Source organism: Agelaius phoeniceus, chromosome 24 (assembly GCF_051311805.1).
Source record: "Agelaius phoeniceus isolate bAgePho1 chromosome 24, bAgePho1.hap1, whole genome shotgun sequence".
Taxonomy (NCBI): Eukaryota; Metazoa; Chordata; class Aves; order Passeriformes; family Icteridae; genus Agelaius; species Agelaius phoeniceus.
Genome location: NC_135288.1, coordinates 7,079,930 through 7,099,221, shown reverse-complemented (window position 1 = coordinate 7,099,221; position 19,292 = coordinate 7,079,930). Strand labels below are relative to the sequence as shown.

General features: G+C 40.5%; 1 protein-coding gene across 1 annotated transcript in view; it reads left to right on the top strand.

The window, feature by feature from the left end:
* The window catches only part of PEX14 (peroxisomal biogenesis factor 14), a 67,015-nt gene that overhangs the window by 30,173 nt on the left and 17,550 nt on the right, over window positions 1-19,292 (top strand). Inside the window, exon 3 of the mRNA XM_054647956.2 lies at window positions 1,624-1,708. Coding sequence (XP_054503931.2) covers window positions 1,624-1,708 — 85 coding nt within the window. The remainder of the gene's footprint in view (window positions 1-1,623; window positions 1,709-19,292) is intronic.

Genomic DNA, 19,292 nt, shown 5'->3' with positions numbered 1-19,292 from the left:
TAAATTGGATTCACTCGTTTATGCTGTTCTTTGCTGTATCCCCCATGTTTTTCTTAAATGAATTAGTAATGACAGCGTACTCCATCATACCCTCTCTACAGCCACTTTAAGGGAAGCCTGGTGATCTAAACCTTTTAACCTATTAAAGATGATTTTCCCCAATTGAATCAGACCCACCACAGGTGTAATAACTAATCATTTAAACTACACCTGCTATTATGTATTTTTAAGCCATTATGCATGTTGGATAGATGATAATTCATGTTTATTGCATTGTCCAATGGATCCGTTTTGCCTACACTAGCCTGATTAATGTATTTAAAGAAATAAGAGATGCAATTTAAAAGAAAAAAACATTGATGGAATGCACTGAGGAGTACATTGAAAGTGCCATTAAACCCATCAGAACTTTGCTCTCTGACCAGAAATGCATATTCAAAGTGTTTGATTCAAACACAAAGTGAAACTTAGTGATTTCGGGAGTGATGCTGTATTTTCCCTTCTTTTTCTGCTGTCAAAGTTTTGGAAACCTTTTTGGAACTGAATTCCAGAAACTGTATTTTAAGATAAACTCTTAAAGACCTGAATAACATGGGGCTAGCATATTAGGATGGTTAATCTTAGCACTAGAGAAGGAAAGTAATCTCTTCCACTAGTTCACATGGATGTGCTGTTAGCACATTATTCCTCATGATGCCACAATCAGAACAGATGTTTTTGTATAAAAGTGGAGGGAATCACTGGTGCAGTAACATGTAATAACGTGTATAACAATATAGGGAAGTATGTGGGAAATGGAACTACCACATGAAGAAAAAAATCAAATACCTTTCACTGGCACTAAATGGAAATGTAAACACCTAGTGCTGTTGTTGTTGATGCCATTGAGTATTACCCCAGTCTTTACCCTTTGCTTGTATAAGTGCTCTGTTCTAGGTGCTCTGTCACCTTAAAGAAGGATGCAGAAGTCAGTTTGTAGACAAAAGTCATCTGTGGCTTTTGCTGGTGTGCAATATAAATTTAACTACTTGCCTACCCATTTGTGTCATTCCAAGTGACTTTTTTGATTGTTGTTATGTGATCCAAAACATGTGAAGTTGCTTCTTCTCTAGTCATGAGAAGCTGAGGTTTATTTATTGCTTTCAATAAATTAGAATGATGGCAGAAAAGGCCTTAATCTCTTAGAATCTGCAGGGAGCTTTAAGTCAGATAGAAAGGAAGCATTCTTACAATAAGCCAACTGTTGCAGATCACATGCATTGACTCAAGGCTGCCTTTAACTGTAGGAGCCAACTTAGGTAAGGAGATCACAATGTAAATAACAGAAACACGTAATAATCTTAAAGGAGTTTTTTGTACAGGTAGAGCTGCTCCCAAAGTAATTAAACAAGAAACTTCTAAGCTAAACACCATAATTGTGCTGTCTGTTTAGAGTTAAACCACAAACTCTGATACTTGCTGAACCATTTCTGAAAGTTGGTGTTGTCTCCAGGCAATCTCCATGTGATGGGTGTGTTGTCTTACCTTGCAGTCCACGGTGCCTAATGTAAAATAGGGATTTGACCATGCCTAACTTGGATCTTTTCTCTCTTTTTTTTTCTCCAATCCTCTTACCCTCCTCAGATTGTGACAGCAGTGAAATTTTTACAGAATCCACGAGTCCGCCAAAGTCCTCTTGCAACCAGAAGAGCATTCCTGAAGAAGAAAGGTATGAACTCTTTAGGTTGTGATCTCAATGATAATGAGGGTCCTTGAATTAATGTAAAGTCAAAATGTATTGCTGTGGAATATTAGATGTTATGGACAAAGCAATTAGTCTGCCCCAAAAGAAGATCTGAGGTTTATAAGAAATATCAGCCTCTTTTCTTCCCAACTGACGAGTGCAATATTTGCACCAGATGTGGAATTGTAGAATACAAAAGACACATGGGAAATTTCTGGTTAACTGTTATCAGATCTTTTCTGCAATGAGGACAGTTCATGCTTGTGGACTGGCTGGTCAGTTCAAACCTTACTGACACTGGCATTAGAATGGCCAGTCTCTGGGTGAAAAGGTCAAATGTTTCCAAAGAGAGCCAGAGAGAGGCAAAGAACCTGGTAAAAGTCAACAAGGTCAGGTTAAGGTCAAGCTTGGGGTCAACCTGACTTTCAGGCTGAAATGGTAAACTACTGACTGAGTTTAGCCCTTTTCTATAGCAGGGATAGAACAGATCCTGACAAATCCTATATCATCTTAGTGAGGCACAGCATACTTTGGTCATTGCCTACAGAAAATTTATTTTACTTTCTGACTCATAGTGGAACTATCTTTTGTTCCTATTTTATTTCTAAAGTTTTTATTCCACAACTTGCAGTGCATTCCAGGTGATGTTCACTCTACATTTTGCTACAGTCCCGGGACCATATTGCTTACCAGAAGACATAAATAACAACAGCTTTAACTTGAAGTTAATTACGTGTGTTGTAGAGCACTGTAAGGTGTTGAAATGATGCTGAAAACACAAATTCCAAACTTCAGAGGGGAGTGACCCACATACACAGTGAAAGTACTTCAAGGTACATCAAATTCTAGAGCTAAAGATCCTGAGCTTTGAAAAGTAGGGAAGGCTATGAAATACGTATTTTTCTGTTTGGAGCTATGAACTGCCTATTGAGATGCCTGAGACCTGAAGTCATGAGATGGAGAGTTCAAATATATGCACCAGTTTGCTCATCCTGAATAGCAGAGAACCCAGAAGGGAATGGCAGCCTTGTGTTTTGGCAATGATGTCATGACAAGTAGTTCAGGGGCACATCACGTTGAGTGTGATCCTCTCGCTGCTTGTCCTAGTGCCAGTTAAGAGGACATTCCAATCACGTAGGGACGTTGCTTGCCCTGCCCTGCCATCAGGATGACATTAAAATTTGGAGCCTGTTGGTTGCTGTGCACCATGAGTTTTTCCTTGAAATATGTGGACCTACGGGGAGTAATTAATCATAAAAGCTTGGGGATTTCAACTCTATCATCGAAGCAATGAAGCAAGGGAAAGCTGAGCCTAAAAGCTGTGCTGATTACCCGGGGTAACCTGATACAAAATCTATTGTTGCCGAGAGATCCTTAGCCCCCAGTATATCGTGCAATATTATAACTGCCTGATCTTCTTCTGCGCTGACAATGACCAGTTAGTCCTCATTTTCTCTCTCAGCACAGCTGGGTTAGAATTTCATTTGCAGAAGGTATTTAGAGCAATTTAGAGACAAATGTCTCTGGTGTTTGCTCTGCACTTCCCCACCGCAGGCTTCGCTGAACAGTTTTTCGTATCAGGAGCTCCATCTAATCTGTTTAATTTTAATAAATCCCTGACTGGGAGAAGAGGAAGGGTGGGGAGATGGAGGCGCAGAGAAACTGTGGCCGGACTAATACTTCTTATGAATTACTTGGCTAATAATTACTAAAGAGCAGAAATGGTTTGGTAGAACTGTTTGTTTGTTCCTGTGTGTTAATTAGCCCTCCTTCCCTCTGTGCTAATTGTTTTTTTTTCTAAACTTAACCATAGGAGATAGGAAGGAGTAGGGTCCAGTAGCACCTGCAGCCAGCAGCCACTGGAAATATGTCCACATGGAATGTGGCCTGTGCTCCGTGCTGGCGTGGTGCCTGTGTGGTCTAGCAGATGGAGTCAGTTCTAGAAACAGAGATGTTGTGGCTGGTTTAGGCCTGAGCAGATGAGGGACTACAGGGTTTGCTAGGCTGTTCCTCCTGTTCTCTGAGGTACACTCCCTGTCATCCTGGTGATAATGTTTATCCCCAGGTGAGGCTGTCTGGTAGAGAGTCCTCACTGCCAGCTGGAAAAGGTCCTGCAAGCCTGACTTGGCTTAAGAAATTTCACTTCTGAGACTCACAGAGGTGGTTCTTCCTAGAATTACAATATTTTCTTCTGTTTCTATAAGCATCTCCTTCCTCATAAAGGCCAATCAAATTTTATTTCCTTTTAGTATAGGAGCTGGATTTGGTTTTGTACATTTCAGTGAGATGAGAAATGAAAGTTTCTGCAGGATTATCAGCTGGACTGGGTTTGGTGAAACAATCGTTGTAGAGGCTGAAATCAGGTGTTCCTGGTTCTGTGCAGTTCAGGTGGTGCTGAACTGCTCTCTCTGGCACATGGGGTGGTAGAGTGTTGATGACAGTTGGGAGAGTGAGGGTATCCTGGATTTGTAAAAGGGCTTTCAAAAGTCAGATGAGATTTCTCTATTGTCTTAAGCACTTTTAAACTCCCATATACAGAGGCATTAATGAGAAACATGAAGTTATTAGAATCATTTATCATTTTCTTTGAAGCTTACACTGGCATTTTGTGTAATTTATGACATTTCCTCCTTTTTATCATGAACTTCTTCAGATGAAGGGAAAAACAGCTGTTTCCCCTCAGAGTATCTGAAAGAAAAGAAAGGAAAAAAAAGATGCTGTTTGTTTTTTGTCCAACTCGCTGATTCTGCTGATGACATGCCACAGAATCAGCGGCGCCTTGGGAGTAATTAGACAGCATGTGGGGCTTAAACCCTTGTGGAAATGTGTCTGTCATTTAACTGTTGTGCCTCAGATGTCCTGCACTGCTCAGTTACCCATCCGCTAACTCGTGTGCCTTGTTAATTTTGTGTGCTCTGAATCTCTTTAAGTTCTGGCAAGACAGAGAAAGGGGGTGGAAGTGCACTATACATGGGAAGCTCTGTTTTTAGGGTGCTGGGTTTTTGAGGCAGAGAAGGGGAAAACTGCCAGGTTACAGGCTTGTTGTGTCATCTTGGATGAAGAACTGTTTTCTTAGTTGCTTGTTCTCTTCATCTGTAAAATGACTACAGTAATGCCTTTCCAGAGTGGGATTGTGGGAACTGATGAAAGCATATGAGGAGCTCAGAAATAATAGTGATGGAAGAACAGAGGTGCATTAAAGCAAGTTAATGTACATTTGTTGAGTTATGTTGGGAAAATGTCCACTCAGAAGGTTTTCTGCAGTGCATCAATGTTCCAGAAAATTTTTCCAGTGTCAAGATGCCAGACTATGGTGATTTCTGAAGAGATGAAAAAATTGTTTAATTCTACATGCCCTTCCCAGTCAGAGCTCAAAGGCACTTGATCCCCTGGAAACAAATGCTGTCAGCCCCAGAATCTCCAGTCAAAAACTGACTTGATTTTCTTCCTCTTTCTGTAGTCTGCATTCTTGGAAGTTGAACCTGCCTTTTCCCCTTTGTCAAAGAAACCCAAGTGAATCACCTTCAGGACCTGAAGGATGGGGGCACAGCCCACTGCTGGAGGGCTTAAAAAAAGCAAATTCTTCAGCAGATTTCAATTTAACCCTCTTTTATTACTCCTTTTTTTTTTTTTTTTATAATTTAAGTCCATTTCATGAGGCAGTTTGCATGTCCTTGAATGGAATCTCGTTACCATGAAAGCTTTTTTAGCATTGATTTCATAACAGTCTTAATTTAATAGTGCCGTCATTACTGAGAAGCTCTGAGAGTGAGGCCCCAGCTTTCCAGGTCAGTGACCTTTTAATTACAAACCTTGTTCTGATGGCCAGGTTATCGACTGGACAGCTCCCAGCTCCTGCCCCCAGCATGAAGATGAAAATAACTGCCTTTCCTCCCCCACTTCCAGAAAAGGGAGGAAAAGAAAAGTAACCTCTTGTGTTTCCAAAATTAATTTTCTCCTTCAGCTTTACTTTGTAATTAATTCTTTAACATGTCTCAGTGAAGCTCAAACAGTTTTTGCAAAGGCTTTTCTTGAGAATAAAATACAATGCAAGCCAATGGAGTCCAGTGCCAACTCAGCTGGAAAAATAGAGTTAGTAACCTATGGTGTCAAAATACCTATTTAGGCCAAACTGCTCTGGCTCTCCAAACCTTATTCTTTTCTAGAAAGTACCATGTTTGATACACAAAAGTGGGATTAGACCATAGGTGTTGACTGTTCAAGGAATGCCAGGTGACTTGTCATTCTCTTGAAACTTCCTGTCAGGATATGGATTGGAGAGATGGGGAAGAAGAGGAGTAAGGGCTTTATTTCACTGTTGTGCTGGTGTTGGCTTCTCCACAGTGGCTGGTGTGGGTTTGTGCTGAGGACAGCGTTGGTAGTACAGAGGTGTTGTAGCTGTGTCTGAGCAGTGCTTGCACACAGAGCCAAGGCCTTTTCCACTTCTCACCCCACCAGTGAGGAGGTTGGAAGTGCACGAGAGGATGGGTCAGCTGACCCCAGCTGACCAAGGGACACAGGTATAATCTGTTCACTGTTTCCAGCACAAATCCAAAACATAGCCCCATGCTAGCTACTGTAAAAACTGCACTATCCCAACCAGACAACTGCACAACTGATTGTGTGAGTGAGGCTTGTCCTGTTTTGTCCTTGCATCTCAGGGAACTTGTTCTCTAGCTGCTCACACCAATGCCTGCACAGACCTCATCACTTGAACTTGCAAAGCTACAAGCAGGACCTGGAGTTCAGATACTGATAGCAAAAATTTACTGCAAGAGCATGCTTAGTGTTTTAAGTTTCTAGTACAAATCAGCACACAGCAAGAGAAAGTTCACTAGCATAGGTAGAAGCAGGGAGGTGCTTTCTGATTATTTAAGGAGTTTGCAGCAGGTGTTCAAGTAGCATAAAGTAACTCTAACATCTTGTGTAGACTTATAGAAATGACTGTAGAGGTTGCATGGAAGTCAGCACATTCTGCATTTTCATGATGCTTTTCAGGATTTTGGAGCACATTGTAGCCATTAACTATGGAAACTTTGCAGCTAGTTGCATGGAGAATGTTGGATGGTGTTTATAGGCTTAGCTATCATTATCAGAATCATGGTTTGATCTAGATCTCACTGTGCTTCCCACTAAAAAGCATCCACCTCTGAGGTAGACAACAGCAGCTGTTCAACATCACTTTGTGATTTTTAGGAGAGGAAATGAAGAATACTTTATCTAAGTGATCTTGCAGAGGGAGCTTTAGGGATAGAGAATGTAATTACTGAGTAAAAAATTTACTAAGATTCTTGAAAAGCACCATGGGATATTTAATTACTAAAGATGATTGGGCCTCTGTTTATGACTGTGCAAGACAGCTAGTGTGCCTTGTAATATTTTGCTAGGATAAAGAAAAACATGTCCTACACCTGTCATGCAACCAGTTTGTTCTTTAGGTGCCTCCCATCCAAGCTTTGGCTCTACACAACCCTGCATAAATGGGGAAATGTGATTGTCTCCCAAAGAGCTTATTAGGGAACTTAAGAATGAAGAGTGAGAGAATGAAAACTGTCATTGCTAACAAACTCACACCAGTTCCTGTCTAAATCAGCATTAGGGGTAATCACATCCATTTGTGGCACTCTGCTGTGTTTGCCCAGTGCTGATAATGTTCAACATACACATTCCACTCCTGGAGTATCATAATGCAGAGGAATAGATGTGCTTGCGATCCAGAAATTAGTTCCACCTTTCTGTGTTTTGTATTAGTTGCCTTCTTTTTTCTTCCTGAGAATGATTGAGAATCACTATCCATCTGCTGAGAAGGAGATGTCTTCCTGTCCTGCCACTCTTTTGCATGCAGATCTGTCACCTGCTGTTCAGTACCAGCCTATTCATCATGCTGACTCTTTTCCCCCATCAATTTTACCACTGTTTGGGATGTCTGAACTTGTCATGAACTGTACGGAGTTTCTTGGCTTCTTTGGTGACAAGGAATGTACAGTAGTGCTAAGAAAATGTGGTAAACTGCTCAACCTTAGGACATCCTGGGAATCACATATGGTGCTTCTTTGGAGGGTTTTGGGAAGAATATAGTTGAAGAAACCCTTCGCTATCATTCCTCAAGATTTGAAAGGAAATTTGGAGAAACCGGTCTGTTTAGTCCCTATAAACATGGAGAAATCAGTTTATTGCTCACCTCTGACTCTTGTCCCAGCCACTAGTCATTTATGAGAGGGCAGAAAACCACCTGACATCAGGTTAGACATAACTGCTCATGTGATGCAGTGTAGAAAGGAAGCCAATCCTTTCTTGGCTTGAAAATTATTGATAAATTGGAACAGACCGGTTTGATGCCTAGGAAGTTGTGCATGCTGCAAAATGCTGTTTGTAAGCTTAATTTTAAGAAATAATTGGAATGTCATGGGTTTAATGATGTCTCTCCACTTGGCTATCTGACAGTGACTATTTAATGTAAAAGAGCCGTTAAAAATGGCTTTGCAAAATTAACTCCTATTGCTCATTGAGTGTATTTTGAGTCATATCTGCCTTGTTTACTGACAAAGTAATGTTTCCATTCCTGGTAGTACTGAAAAAACAATATGATTACAGCAGAGTGAATTGAAGTCTACCTAGAAGATAATGCTAAAATAGTCAATTATATTCCAAGGCCTGAAATCATTAGCCTTAGTGATGGGCAAAAAAGACCCAGCCCCTAAGTCTGACTTGTAAATTTAAATACTTATTTATAATGCTTTTGGGTGAAAGTAAATGCCAAGTCCAGGAGAAAGTCACTTCTGTAGTTACAATCTGAAAGCAAGCATGGGAGATCTGGGACATGACTGCTTCCTTGGCTTTGGGTAAATTTCTTGTTTGCAGCTTGCCCATCTGTAAAATGGGGTTAATTACCACTTTTGCCTTATTGACTCAGTAAGATTTATGTTAGCAGTGTTCATAAACTGCTCTGATATGCTTGTTCCAGAGTTCTTGGTGCTGCCGTGTGTGATTTTTGAAGGTGCTGCAGTAAAAGCCACACTTTCAGAGAGATTAGGAGTTTACTTCCATCAGCTGTGTATGGGAGGGGAAAGCTGCAAACTTGAGAATGTCAGAATGTCAAGGCTCAGGCAGATTGCGTGCAATCCTAATCCAGCCCTGCAGCTTTGACCTTTGAAGGAAGATTCACCTTGAGATGGTTGAAGAAATCTGTGTATGTTTGTATAAAAATATTTCTTTGACAGAAGGAATTTGTTTTTCATGGTCATCCAGCTCAGGGTTTCCCCACAGTCTTCCCAGAACAAATAAATGAATTCAGCTTCTGAGAATGGACCTGGTATTCTGAGTCTAAGGAGACAGCCTTCCCTCTTGAGGCTAAAACAAGGAGTGTAGATAGGATAATCTGTGGTGTTCTGCTGAAATCCATTTCAGACCTAATGATACTTTCCTGCTAGGAAAGGTAAAATAAGTTCCTGTATGAGATAATTCTCTAGGATCTCTTAGACAACATTTCTGTTCTGTTTAAAATTATGTCTTGGGTCCCCTTGAACACGAAATCCTACAGTTTGCTTTTCTGCTGCAAACTCTTAATTTTAGTATAGAGTGCAATCATTCTTTTCTTAACTAAGAGGTTAATTTAGTTTTTGGTTCATTCCTTGCTATTCTTTCTCCTGGAGCCTAGTCCAGGTGACTCCACTTCTCCTGGAGCAGAGCAGAGAATTCATTCTCATGAAACCTGAGGCGCTCTGAAGTAAAAGCTGTTGACTTTGTCAAGCCGTGCAAATGTGCATTGCTTTTAGCAAGACAATAAAGGGTAAATGGGGTGATCTCTGCTCCTGCAGAGAGGTCAGGTGGTTAGATTACACAATCTTCTAGAGCATCTTGCAGCAAATACATGGGTTATATTAAAAGTTGCAATCATATCATTTTTTAAAAGTAAATTGCTGACCTTATGCAGTGGAATCAGCTTTATTGAATTTCGCCAAAAATGCGTTTATAATCCCCCCACCCCTGCATACACATGATATTCATGTCCTTGCTGCCCATGTGGAAATGTCCCTTTTTACGGTGATAAAATTAAATTTGTCTTTGTCTCTGCCTTGCCTCACCTTTTAAGATTCCATCCTTTAGAGACACCAGTGGATATCCATAGCAGAGAATGAAGATGGGCAATATCCCTGCACGGCTGGCTGGCTGATTGTGAGCCAACTACCACGGAACAAATAAATAAGCATTTCACATTTAGAGGACAAATCAAGCTGAGGACAGGTATAATATGGGTATTTTTCTAGGAGTGTTGTGGCCTTAGCATAGGTAAGAATTTGTTTTGACTTGGAAGTACCTACACTTTGCTTCTGGATTTTTTCTAATTGCTATGCAATATGAAATGTAAAATCCACTAACAGTTGCTGTGTTGCTCGTAGTACTGTGTTACATGCCCTTCTTCAATAATAACTAACCATAAAACTCTCTGGGCTTTGGCCACCTACAGCCTCCTTCCTGAATTCACTTGAGAAAAAGGTGTTACACAGCATGCTCAAGAATTTAACACACCTATTTCCCATATTCCTATGCCACTTTGTTTGCATCTTCAAAGTACTCTACAAATATTAGCTGACTAGGCTTGTGACACCCTTTATGAAATGGCAAGATTATAAAGTTAATTTAAAACATTTCAGATTACATTTTTTCATCTTCATTAGACCTTTATATTCTTGAAAGAGTTTGCAAACTCCACGTTTTAGTGGGAAACTGAAGAATTTTAGGTGGGGACACTTAGGCAGATGTATTAACAGTTAGATCTGAGATAATTCTGACTGCCAGCCATAGATCTATAAACACAACCATACTGTGCTATATTGTCAGTGTGATGTACTGTATAGAATTTTCAGTAAAATTACTTAAAGCATTTTCATGTTTATCCACCATTCCAACCCCAGCTGCTTTGAGGGTTGGTGGAAGAGGTTAAGCTGGTTTTATTCAATAAAATCAACACAAACCATCTAAGTAAATGAAGGGGCAGATTGGCCTTTGCAGTGTTAGCCTGGATCCCTTCTTACAACATCCCCCAGCTTGTGTTTTTTATGTAGTGTTTAAAAGACTTTTGCTCAGAGGTACTGGAAAGAATATCAGAATATCATTACTCCTGCTCTTCAAGTAACCAGGAGAATGCAGCTGTTAAACTCAGGATATAAAATACATGTTTAAAAGATGACTCTGTATGTGTTTAAAAAAGAGAGCGAGAGAGGATTCAAGGGAACCAAAAAATAGCAGGTTCCATTACTGTAATTAAATGGCAGCATTTAACCTATCAGGCCGTTGCGTGTATGTGAGAGACGAGCAGGGAGCTGCATTTGAAATGATCTCTGTCTTCCTTGGGGGATAGAGTAGTTAAATAATTTGTTTGCGAGGTGTGAGTTTAGTGTCGGGTAAAGCGAGCGCTGCTGTGTGTGTGTCTCGTGGAGCTGGAGTGCTGAGGGTGGCAGTCAGCACTGGATGCACTCTCAGGAGGAACACAAGCTGCTCTTGCCCGTTTGTTGGCTTCTCTGCACTCAGGGCCTCACCTGCTCCCACATATTCCATCATAAAAGGAGAGCTTTTTCCATGCCAGGACACCTGAGACAGACAGCAGTAGTAGTGAAAGAAAACCAGGGAGGAAATAGAGGAAGAAAAGAATCAGAGTCAGTTTTGTGAGCTTTTTTCCCAGTGGCCGCTGTAAGGGCTGAGTTGTTGTATGTGGTCATTGGCACTCAGGAGTCTGGGGGCTGTGGCATCCCTGGGGACCAAGGACGAAGCTGCTGCTCAGGGATCTGCCCCTTAAGCAGCACATCAGTGTTGTCCCTGTGCCTGGCACAGTGCCTGTGCTTTGAGACTGGAGTGCAGGGCCACGTGGAGAGAGAGGGAGGGATCTGCTGAGGGCAGCCTTGGCCCTTCATCATTGACCTGGACCCTGAACAGCCCTTTGGGCAGACCTGGACAGTGATGTTGGTCCTTTTTGGCATCCCAGGGAGGAGACACAGTCTTACATGGTGCTCAGAAGGGGGAATCTTCCCATTTTTATTAACTCCCTTTTTATTTGTACAGTGATTCCTTTGTTTAGGAATATTTCCTAGCCCAGGAACTCCAAGAGCTGTCTTCATCCTTTGAACTGCTTCAGCTGCCTCCCCTACTGATCCAACTTGTGTTATATTGCAGGAACATGGCCCTGAGTGTTTCTTAATGTTCACTCCAGTTTCTGTGTGAATTTTGTATAACCACTCCCATTTTAATTCCTGGGCTGGAAGTTTTGTGATGCATTAGAAGACAACAGACAGTGTTAAAAACACAGATATTTCTGTATTTCCTTATTGAATATTCAACTCTAGTGACTGGATTTTGAGGGGAGCATTGGGCTAAAAGGAGACCAGAGACATGCCCTGTATTTTAGGACCCAATCAAAGCAATGCATGAATTTGAGTCCTTGATGAGATTTAGAAATCTGAAACGATTTCCATAGACAATCTACCAAAAAAAAGGTTTAAATATGTTATTTGAATAAATTATTTGTTATGTGCACTCAAGTGCATATAAGGCATGTATAGATTCTCCAACCTGTCAGTCTTCGCACATGATGATTGTGCCAGTCTGAAATGTTTTAGAAAAGATACAGTGTAATATTACTTCTCTTTCACAGACGTAGAAACTGAGGCAGATGGAGGTTAAATGGCCTACACAAGGTCAATAGCAAGGCTGGGAATAGAACACAAATGTGTAGAGGCTTTTTATTATACTAATAAGGAAACTCTGGAGGTGTGTTTGGCATGGTAATCGGAACCCCAGAGAACTAGAAGCAGTTACTGTGTTCTGTGCATGTCCCGAGGGGGCAATGATGAAACTCCTTTCCTACCTTACCACTCCAGTTCTCCGTGTGTGGTCACCAGAGTTTTTACACCACTTAACCTCGTTATTTTTAGTATTGTTAGCATTAGTCGTCCTTTGGGCGTTTAATCCAGGCTCTTTAATTTTCTCTGGAGCCCTGGAGAGGCCCTATGGAAGCCACAAGGGGAGAAAAAAAAGCAATAAACAAACCAAAAGATGAAAAATGATCTTTTGAAACTTCTTCTATTTTGTTGACTTGTCCCCTAATGTTTTTTGTCTTTGTTGTTCTTTCATCATGAAGGACCCTGCTTAAATGTCTAATCTTGGTTTCTTAAAAGTTAATTTACTATTGTTTCTTTCTTCCCCACCCAAGATTAACATCCTGTGTGATGACATAGATGGCTGTTGTCTAAATGGATGTGATGTAACCAACAAAATTGTGTAGGGTGGGTGGAGAAATATTTATATACTTGTGTTAAAAATTACAAAGTAGGTTTGTCTTTTAAACAGAAGGTATTTCAACACTGTTACTGGCAGCATCAGCCTTTAATTTTACAGGTGGCTACCTTTCTAGTAACATTCAGCAAATATTTTAATGGCATGTAAAAAATTTCTCAAAAACAGAATAATGAGGAACGAGGGTGATTTATAATCTGTAATGAATTCTTGCTGACGTTGTCTTTTTATAATAGTGTAGTAGCATCTCTGCCTTTCTGAGGGAAGTGCAAACCAAATTTACCTGAAACATTTGTACCATAATAATCAAATATGTAGCATTTAGATGTAATTTTCTTAATTCAACTTATCTTCTTAGTGTGATGTTACCTGACTCACAGGTGTCTAACACTAATTCCACTTTATAGAAATGAGTTATAGGAGCCAAGATGCTCTGTAAGGTTGTGAGAAAATGCCTGTCAGAAAAAGGCATGTGCTCATGGCTCCACACCCAGTGTTGGTTTCTTTACATTTCCATATCTTTTTCCATGCACAGTTCCATGTATTTTTACATGGAATTTTCTCAAAATGTGCAGCTGTAGCTACGAGTTCTCCATGCTCCCCATAGCAGCTTCCTGGCAGAGGGAGTGTCCAGTGTGCCCTTCACACTGTGTGTTCATTGTGTGTTCTTCAAGCACTCCAACTTCATTTATAGACACTTAATATGATTTTTCCTGTGATGACTGTACAAATGTGTTTGTTTTGTTCCTTTCTAAAGTTTAAAGTAAAAGAGGAAATAAATAACATGGAGAGAAGTTGCTCTTCACACTGCAGTTCATCTTCGTCTGCAGAGGCTGCTCTGTGACTGGTTTTGTCTAAGGCAGAAAATAGCCAGTTGCTCTTGTTAGTGGGTCTGGGGCAATCAGTAATTCCAGAGTAATGCAAGGAAACTGAAATGCTGCATCAGGACAGATTTCCCCATTCTTATATATAAAACAAAGGCATCCTTCAGATATTCTGAAAAATCTGGTTAAAATTTCATAGAATGGCTTGAAATTGTTGTTCTATTACGATTGCTTTCTTTTGAATGCTGATTTTGGCAGAAAGAGTGGCAGGTTCTAGAATTGCAAGCCAGCCCAGTCCAGTAATCCCAGATCAGCAGTGACTGATCCAGAGTTCCACATTTGAGATCAGACCTGATGGAGTCTGTGTTCACCCCCATACCCCAGCAAGGCCTGGGGATTCTTCACTGCTGTAACAAAGAAGTTGGAGTTACAAATGTCTGGGTGACTGCAAATCCCCCCTGGCCAGCTCCTTCTGGATCAGCACTGGAATTCTTGTGACATGCTGGTTCAAGTTGTTGGAAATACAATTTAAAATTGGTGTTCCGAAGGTAAATCAAAACCAAACCTCCTGTATTGCTGGTGTTTTACCTTACTTGCATTTAAGACCACCTCTGGCTTTCTATTTAGAAGCTCCTAAAGATAATATCACAGATCAAAGAGTAGCCAAAGGCTAATCATTTTGTTATTATTGCTCAACAAGCTGCTTAACAAAATATATTTTGTTCACACAAAATAAATGGATCTGAAGCACAAATGTTTTCTGTCACTGCTGCTATTAAAATATGTGGTAAGCTTTATAAGCTATGGTAGTGCATGGGTTTCTTAAGGGCCATGTATCAAACTGGGCTGCTTTTGGAAATGAACATGGAGAAGAAATTAATAATCTTTCACCCTTACAGAACGTTTCATGTTGTAGTTCCCAATTTAATAGGAAATTGCATAGGCCTGATGTGTACTCTGGGCAAGTTACTTCATTTTGGAGTGCAGGGTTTTTCTTTGCAGCCTGTCTTTCCTTCACACTGTTGGATGCTTTGGGTCTGCCTGCCTTCTATGGTCTGCACAGTTCCTGGCCCCATACCTGCCCAGTGAATGCCTTTTGGGATCCCTGAGGAGTATTATGGTACAAATAATGAGGATCAGGAGCCATCACTGTGAGACTTGTTTCTCTGCAGGAATAGCAGCAGCAATTTACAGGTCACAGGTTGGCTGTGCTTGGAAATGCACCTGTTTAGTGTACCTAATACTTGTTTTCTCTGAATGCCTGGTCTTATTTCTAGGGAGTTGTCAGTTGTGGTAACGAGTCATGACAGCACTATGGTTACTGGAGTAGTGTCTCTTCCATTAGCTGGATTTTTTGATCTCTAAGGACTCCTTTTAAACAGATGTCAGAGCTCTGGTTATGGACTATTCTTGATAAGCTACCTTAGAACTGGTATCCTGGCATAGTCTTCAAAGCCTTCAAACCCCAAGTAAATACTAATTTGAAATAATTTCAAATATGCAGAGGTTTTAGTTCTTATGTAGTGTTCTCACATCATGAACTATCTAAATGTTTGTCCTGTGTTTCTGTGAGGCTTCCAGGTTAGTCACACATGTTGTGCCTCCAGCTCTAGCCATGCAGCAGGCAAGTGGGCATAATCTAACAGTGTCCACTCAGAGGAGACTTCACACAGCTACTGTGCTTATGCTTGTGTGATGATAGAAAGGAAAAGCTGGAGGCAAGAGACCTAAAAATAAAAATAGCACCATCACAGATGATGAAAAAATAAAATCTCCTTCCATTTTTAGGAGAGGTTTTTGTTTATGTTACAGAAAGGCTTGTTTCTTCTGTCTTTTTTGCTGATCATGGTTTTTTGAGAATGATTCTGTAATAGGCAGGTCTTCAGAAGAAGGTACCCAAGTTTGAATTTATTCTGTGGTTTTGCATATACTTGTTTGTGTAGGAATGTAAATGGGTTTTGTACCAAAACTTCTGGTTCTGTAGTTCAGGTCGGTGAGGACTTCTGGACCTGTCTTGCATGATTTAGAGTCGTGTTGCTATCTCCCTTTTTTTCTCTATTTTGAACTGTTTGTGGAGCAAAACTTATACCTGTTGAATTATGCTGTCTGCTGCCTGAAGATTTGTTGTAGATTAATTGAAGAAAGAGTGTCCAGATCCTTTGGGGCTGTGATAGCACTCCATCTGCTGGGACTTTGGCATTGCAGAATCCCAAGCATGAGTCCAGTTTTCGTCCTGCATGTTGTTCCTTGAATTCTCCTCTTAGTGCCTTGACCCCTCAAATGTACAGCTTAGTATTGGGAGCTTTTACTAAAGGTGTCTCTTTCTTTCTTTCTTTCTTTCTATGGAACACAGATAACATACTTCATATAGGCAAGGAGCTTACTTTACATTAGAAGAGGAAGACCTGACCTCTCTTGCTGCAAGTGAAACTGTATTTTCCCTGCCTTGAAACTACCAGTGAAATGCATTTTGGACTGACTTATAATGCTGTGATTTATGCTGTGGTATGCTTTGTGATATTACAATGTCCTTTTGCCTTTGTGTTTGATTTTCTCCCCTCTGATAAATTTTACTGGGTATTTACCCAAAATGCCCATAGGAGAGTGAGGCATTCTCCCTGCTGTTTGCTGCCTCAGAGAAGGAATCCCATGGTTTTTTCCCCTCCAATTAACCTCACTGCAATTTCTTTCCCTCCCCCCCGCCTTGTTCTGAAATAGTATTAACATGGGAGATATTTTTAAATAGAAAACTGGAAGAAAGCATATTTCTTATTCTTATGTATACATGTTACACACAAATGTGAATGAGTGACCAGAAGCACCTTCTTCATTTTCCATTTTGAGCTTCTCATATATATAAAACTGAGAAGAAAAGTTGTAGTACTTGTTCTGTTTCTTCCATTCCAAGACATGCTAAGCAAGTCACTTGCCCTTCTTTATTCAGAGTGAAAATACTTTGATCCAGTTTTCTGAAGACAATACTCATTTCATAAGAATATTTAATCAGTAGAAAATAGAGAGGATTTAGTTTGTTTGTTTAGTATTTAACCAAGTGAATAAAGCAGATTAGGGGAAGGGGGGACACTGGACCCATAAACAAGGTGATATATAATATTTTTTTTCGTTCTCCTTTTAAATAAATACCGATCAGCTTTATGTTCAGAGACAATAGGAGCCGTTGGCTTAAATTTGCAGTTTACTGTATTTATGGCTGTAATATCAAGGTGCTGCCGTCGTAATTTCATGCCCCAATGAGAAGAGCAAGGTCGAAGCAAATGCTTCCATCGGCATCTGCTAACACACTAACTCATAAACAAGGCCCGGCTGGATCAGGTGGCACGGAATAATACAGGCTAATGAAATACAGCACAGCTTTCCATTACTGTTAGTTTTTACAGTGTCGTCATTACGTGTAATTTATGTTTAAAAAATTCAATTTTATACAAGGCTCTGGGAAATAGGGGTCTGCAGGTCACCCGACGACTTTTAACGGCTCTGAGAGTCCTTATTGCACTCTACTGTTCCAACAAAATGTTAATAATAAATAATAAAAAAAAAAAAAAAATCCTCTTTTACTTTTTCTCTGGTTTGCATATCTTGCTCTGTCTTTTTAATTACAAGTGGCTGAGGAGAGTTTGGGGCTCTGTGTGATGTCAGGAGTTATCCCCTTTGCTGGTGCTCCCAGAGGGGGGTTACTATCTGCTTGCTTTTCTTTTGTCTGTCTATCAATCACCCAGGATCCTGTAAATGGAGTAAACACAGCTGAGGAGAGGGAGATACTTAACAACCTCTCTCCCAAACCCTCACCCTCTGACATTGCCCTCCTCTCCTCCATTACACTTCATTTTATTATAGACTCCAAAAAGCTTAGCTAGGAAGAGAAACTGCTGCTGTGTTTATTTATTTATTTATTTATACTTGTTAAGCCAAAATACTTTTTATTTTAACCTTTTCAGTCCTGGCTGACTCACTGTGTAATTCCTAGCATTGTTCTGTTAGTCTGATTTTCCTTCCTTATTTTAGTGTTGTGCAGCTGAGGTTAGAGCACCCTTATCAGTTCTGATTGCTGCTTAGTCACCCTGATGGGTTAAAGTGTATCATGTTTCTGAAAGATTGCACTTGCATAATTAACAGTCTCGTAGATGAATAGAGCTGTAAGAATTCAAAGCCCTTTCAGCAACTTTTCGAATTACTTTTATTTCTGCATTTCTCAGCCTGACAGTTGAGACCAGTCCATGTTCCTTTGATGTGTGGGTTTCTTTGCTAAAGTTTGAGCTGGAAGTGCAGTACGAGGATGTTTACATTCAAATGCAATGTTTCAGTGTAAATTGAGGGGAAAAAAAATCAGAGTGATGTTTTTGAAACCTTAGGTTTTATTCAAATATTGGGTTGGGCTCAGCCTCGTGAATGACCATGTGTGAAAGAAAATAGATCAGGAGACTTTGCCTTTTTGACCTTTTTGAACATTCAGCTCAGCACAGAGTAGGACGTAGGAGACAGATTTGATAACAGTCACCCAGCCCTGCATGTAACTGACTGAACAGGTGGAATCATTAGTCTGGATCAGATCCCAGAAGGATTTTATGATGATTCTTTTAAAATGTGGCCATGTTCTTTCTGAGCAGAGTTGACTCAGTGGCTTCCAGGAACAGAAGTGTAATGTCATTTCAGGGTGCCGACCAGCAGATCTTCCTTTTACTCATGTGATACCAGGCACTAACCTCAGGTGGTCACGTAGTTTGTTGTAGATAAACAAGTTGTCCTGTCCTACTTTGGTTTTGCCTTCATAGAAAGTGTGTGGGGAAAAGCCAGCAGCTGCCACCCCCTGCCCCTCTCCTGCCTTTTGTCCCTGCTGAAGGGTGCGTGGGGGCTGCTTCAGGGTGGTCTCCCGGAGTGGTAATAAAGCTGGCTTTGGAAAACCACAAAGAAACTGAGTTTTTCCTACCACCTTTCTTTATTATGGCAGAATTCTTAATTTCACCGAAACAGAAATGTCTCCCCAAAACTGATGTAGCCTTCAGATTGTGAAAATCTTGTGTGAATTACTGGGCTGAGCAATGTAAGGGGGAATATAATGAAGGAAAATATATTTTCAGTGCATAGGATGGGAAAAGAGTTGTCACTAATGTGCCAGAGCCTGCGTCAGAAGAAGAAAAAGCAGTGGCTTATCTGGTTAAGTTCATGGAAGGATTTTACATTGCAATTATTGCTACTGTGCTTTGACAGAAAATAGGTAAAACATCTCCTGAGTTTTGTTTTCTGTCTGCCGGAGGTTCAGTTCTGACCTTGGAGCACTTCTCATGTCCCTATGTCTCACCTCTTCCTCATCTGTGAAATAGGGGTACCAGTACTGTAAGTACTCTACTTCAGAGTGGTCATAAGAGGAACAATATTTTGATGTACATAAGGTCCTTAAATAATAAGAGATATTATAAAAGGACATAAACAGACAGTGA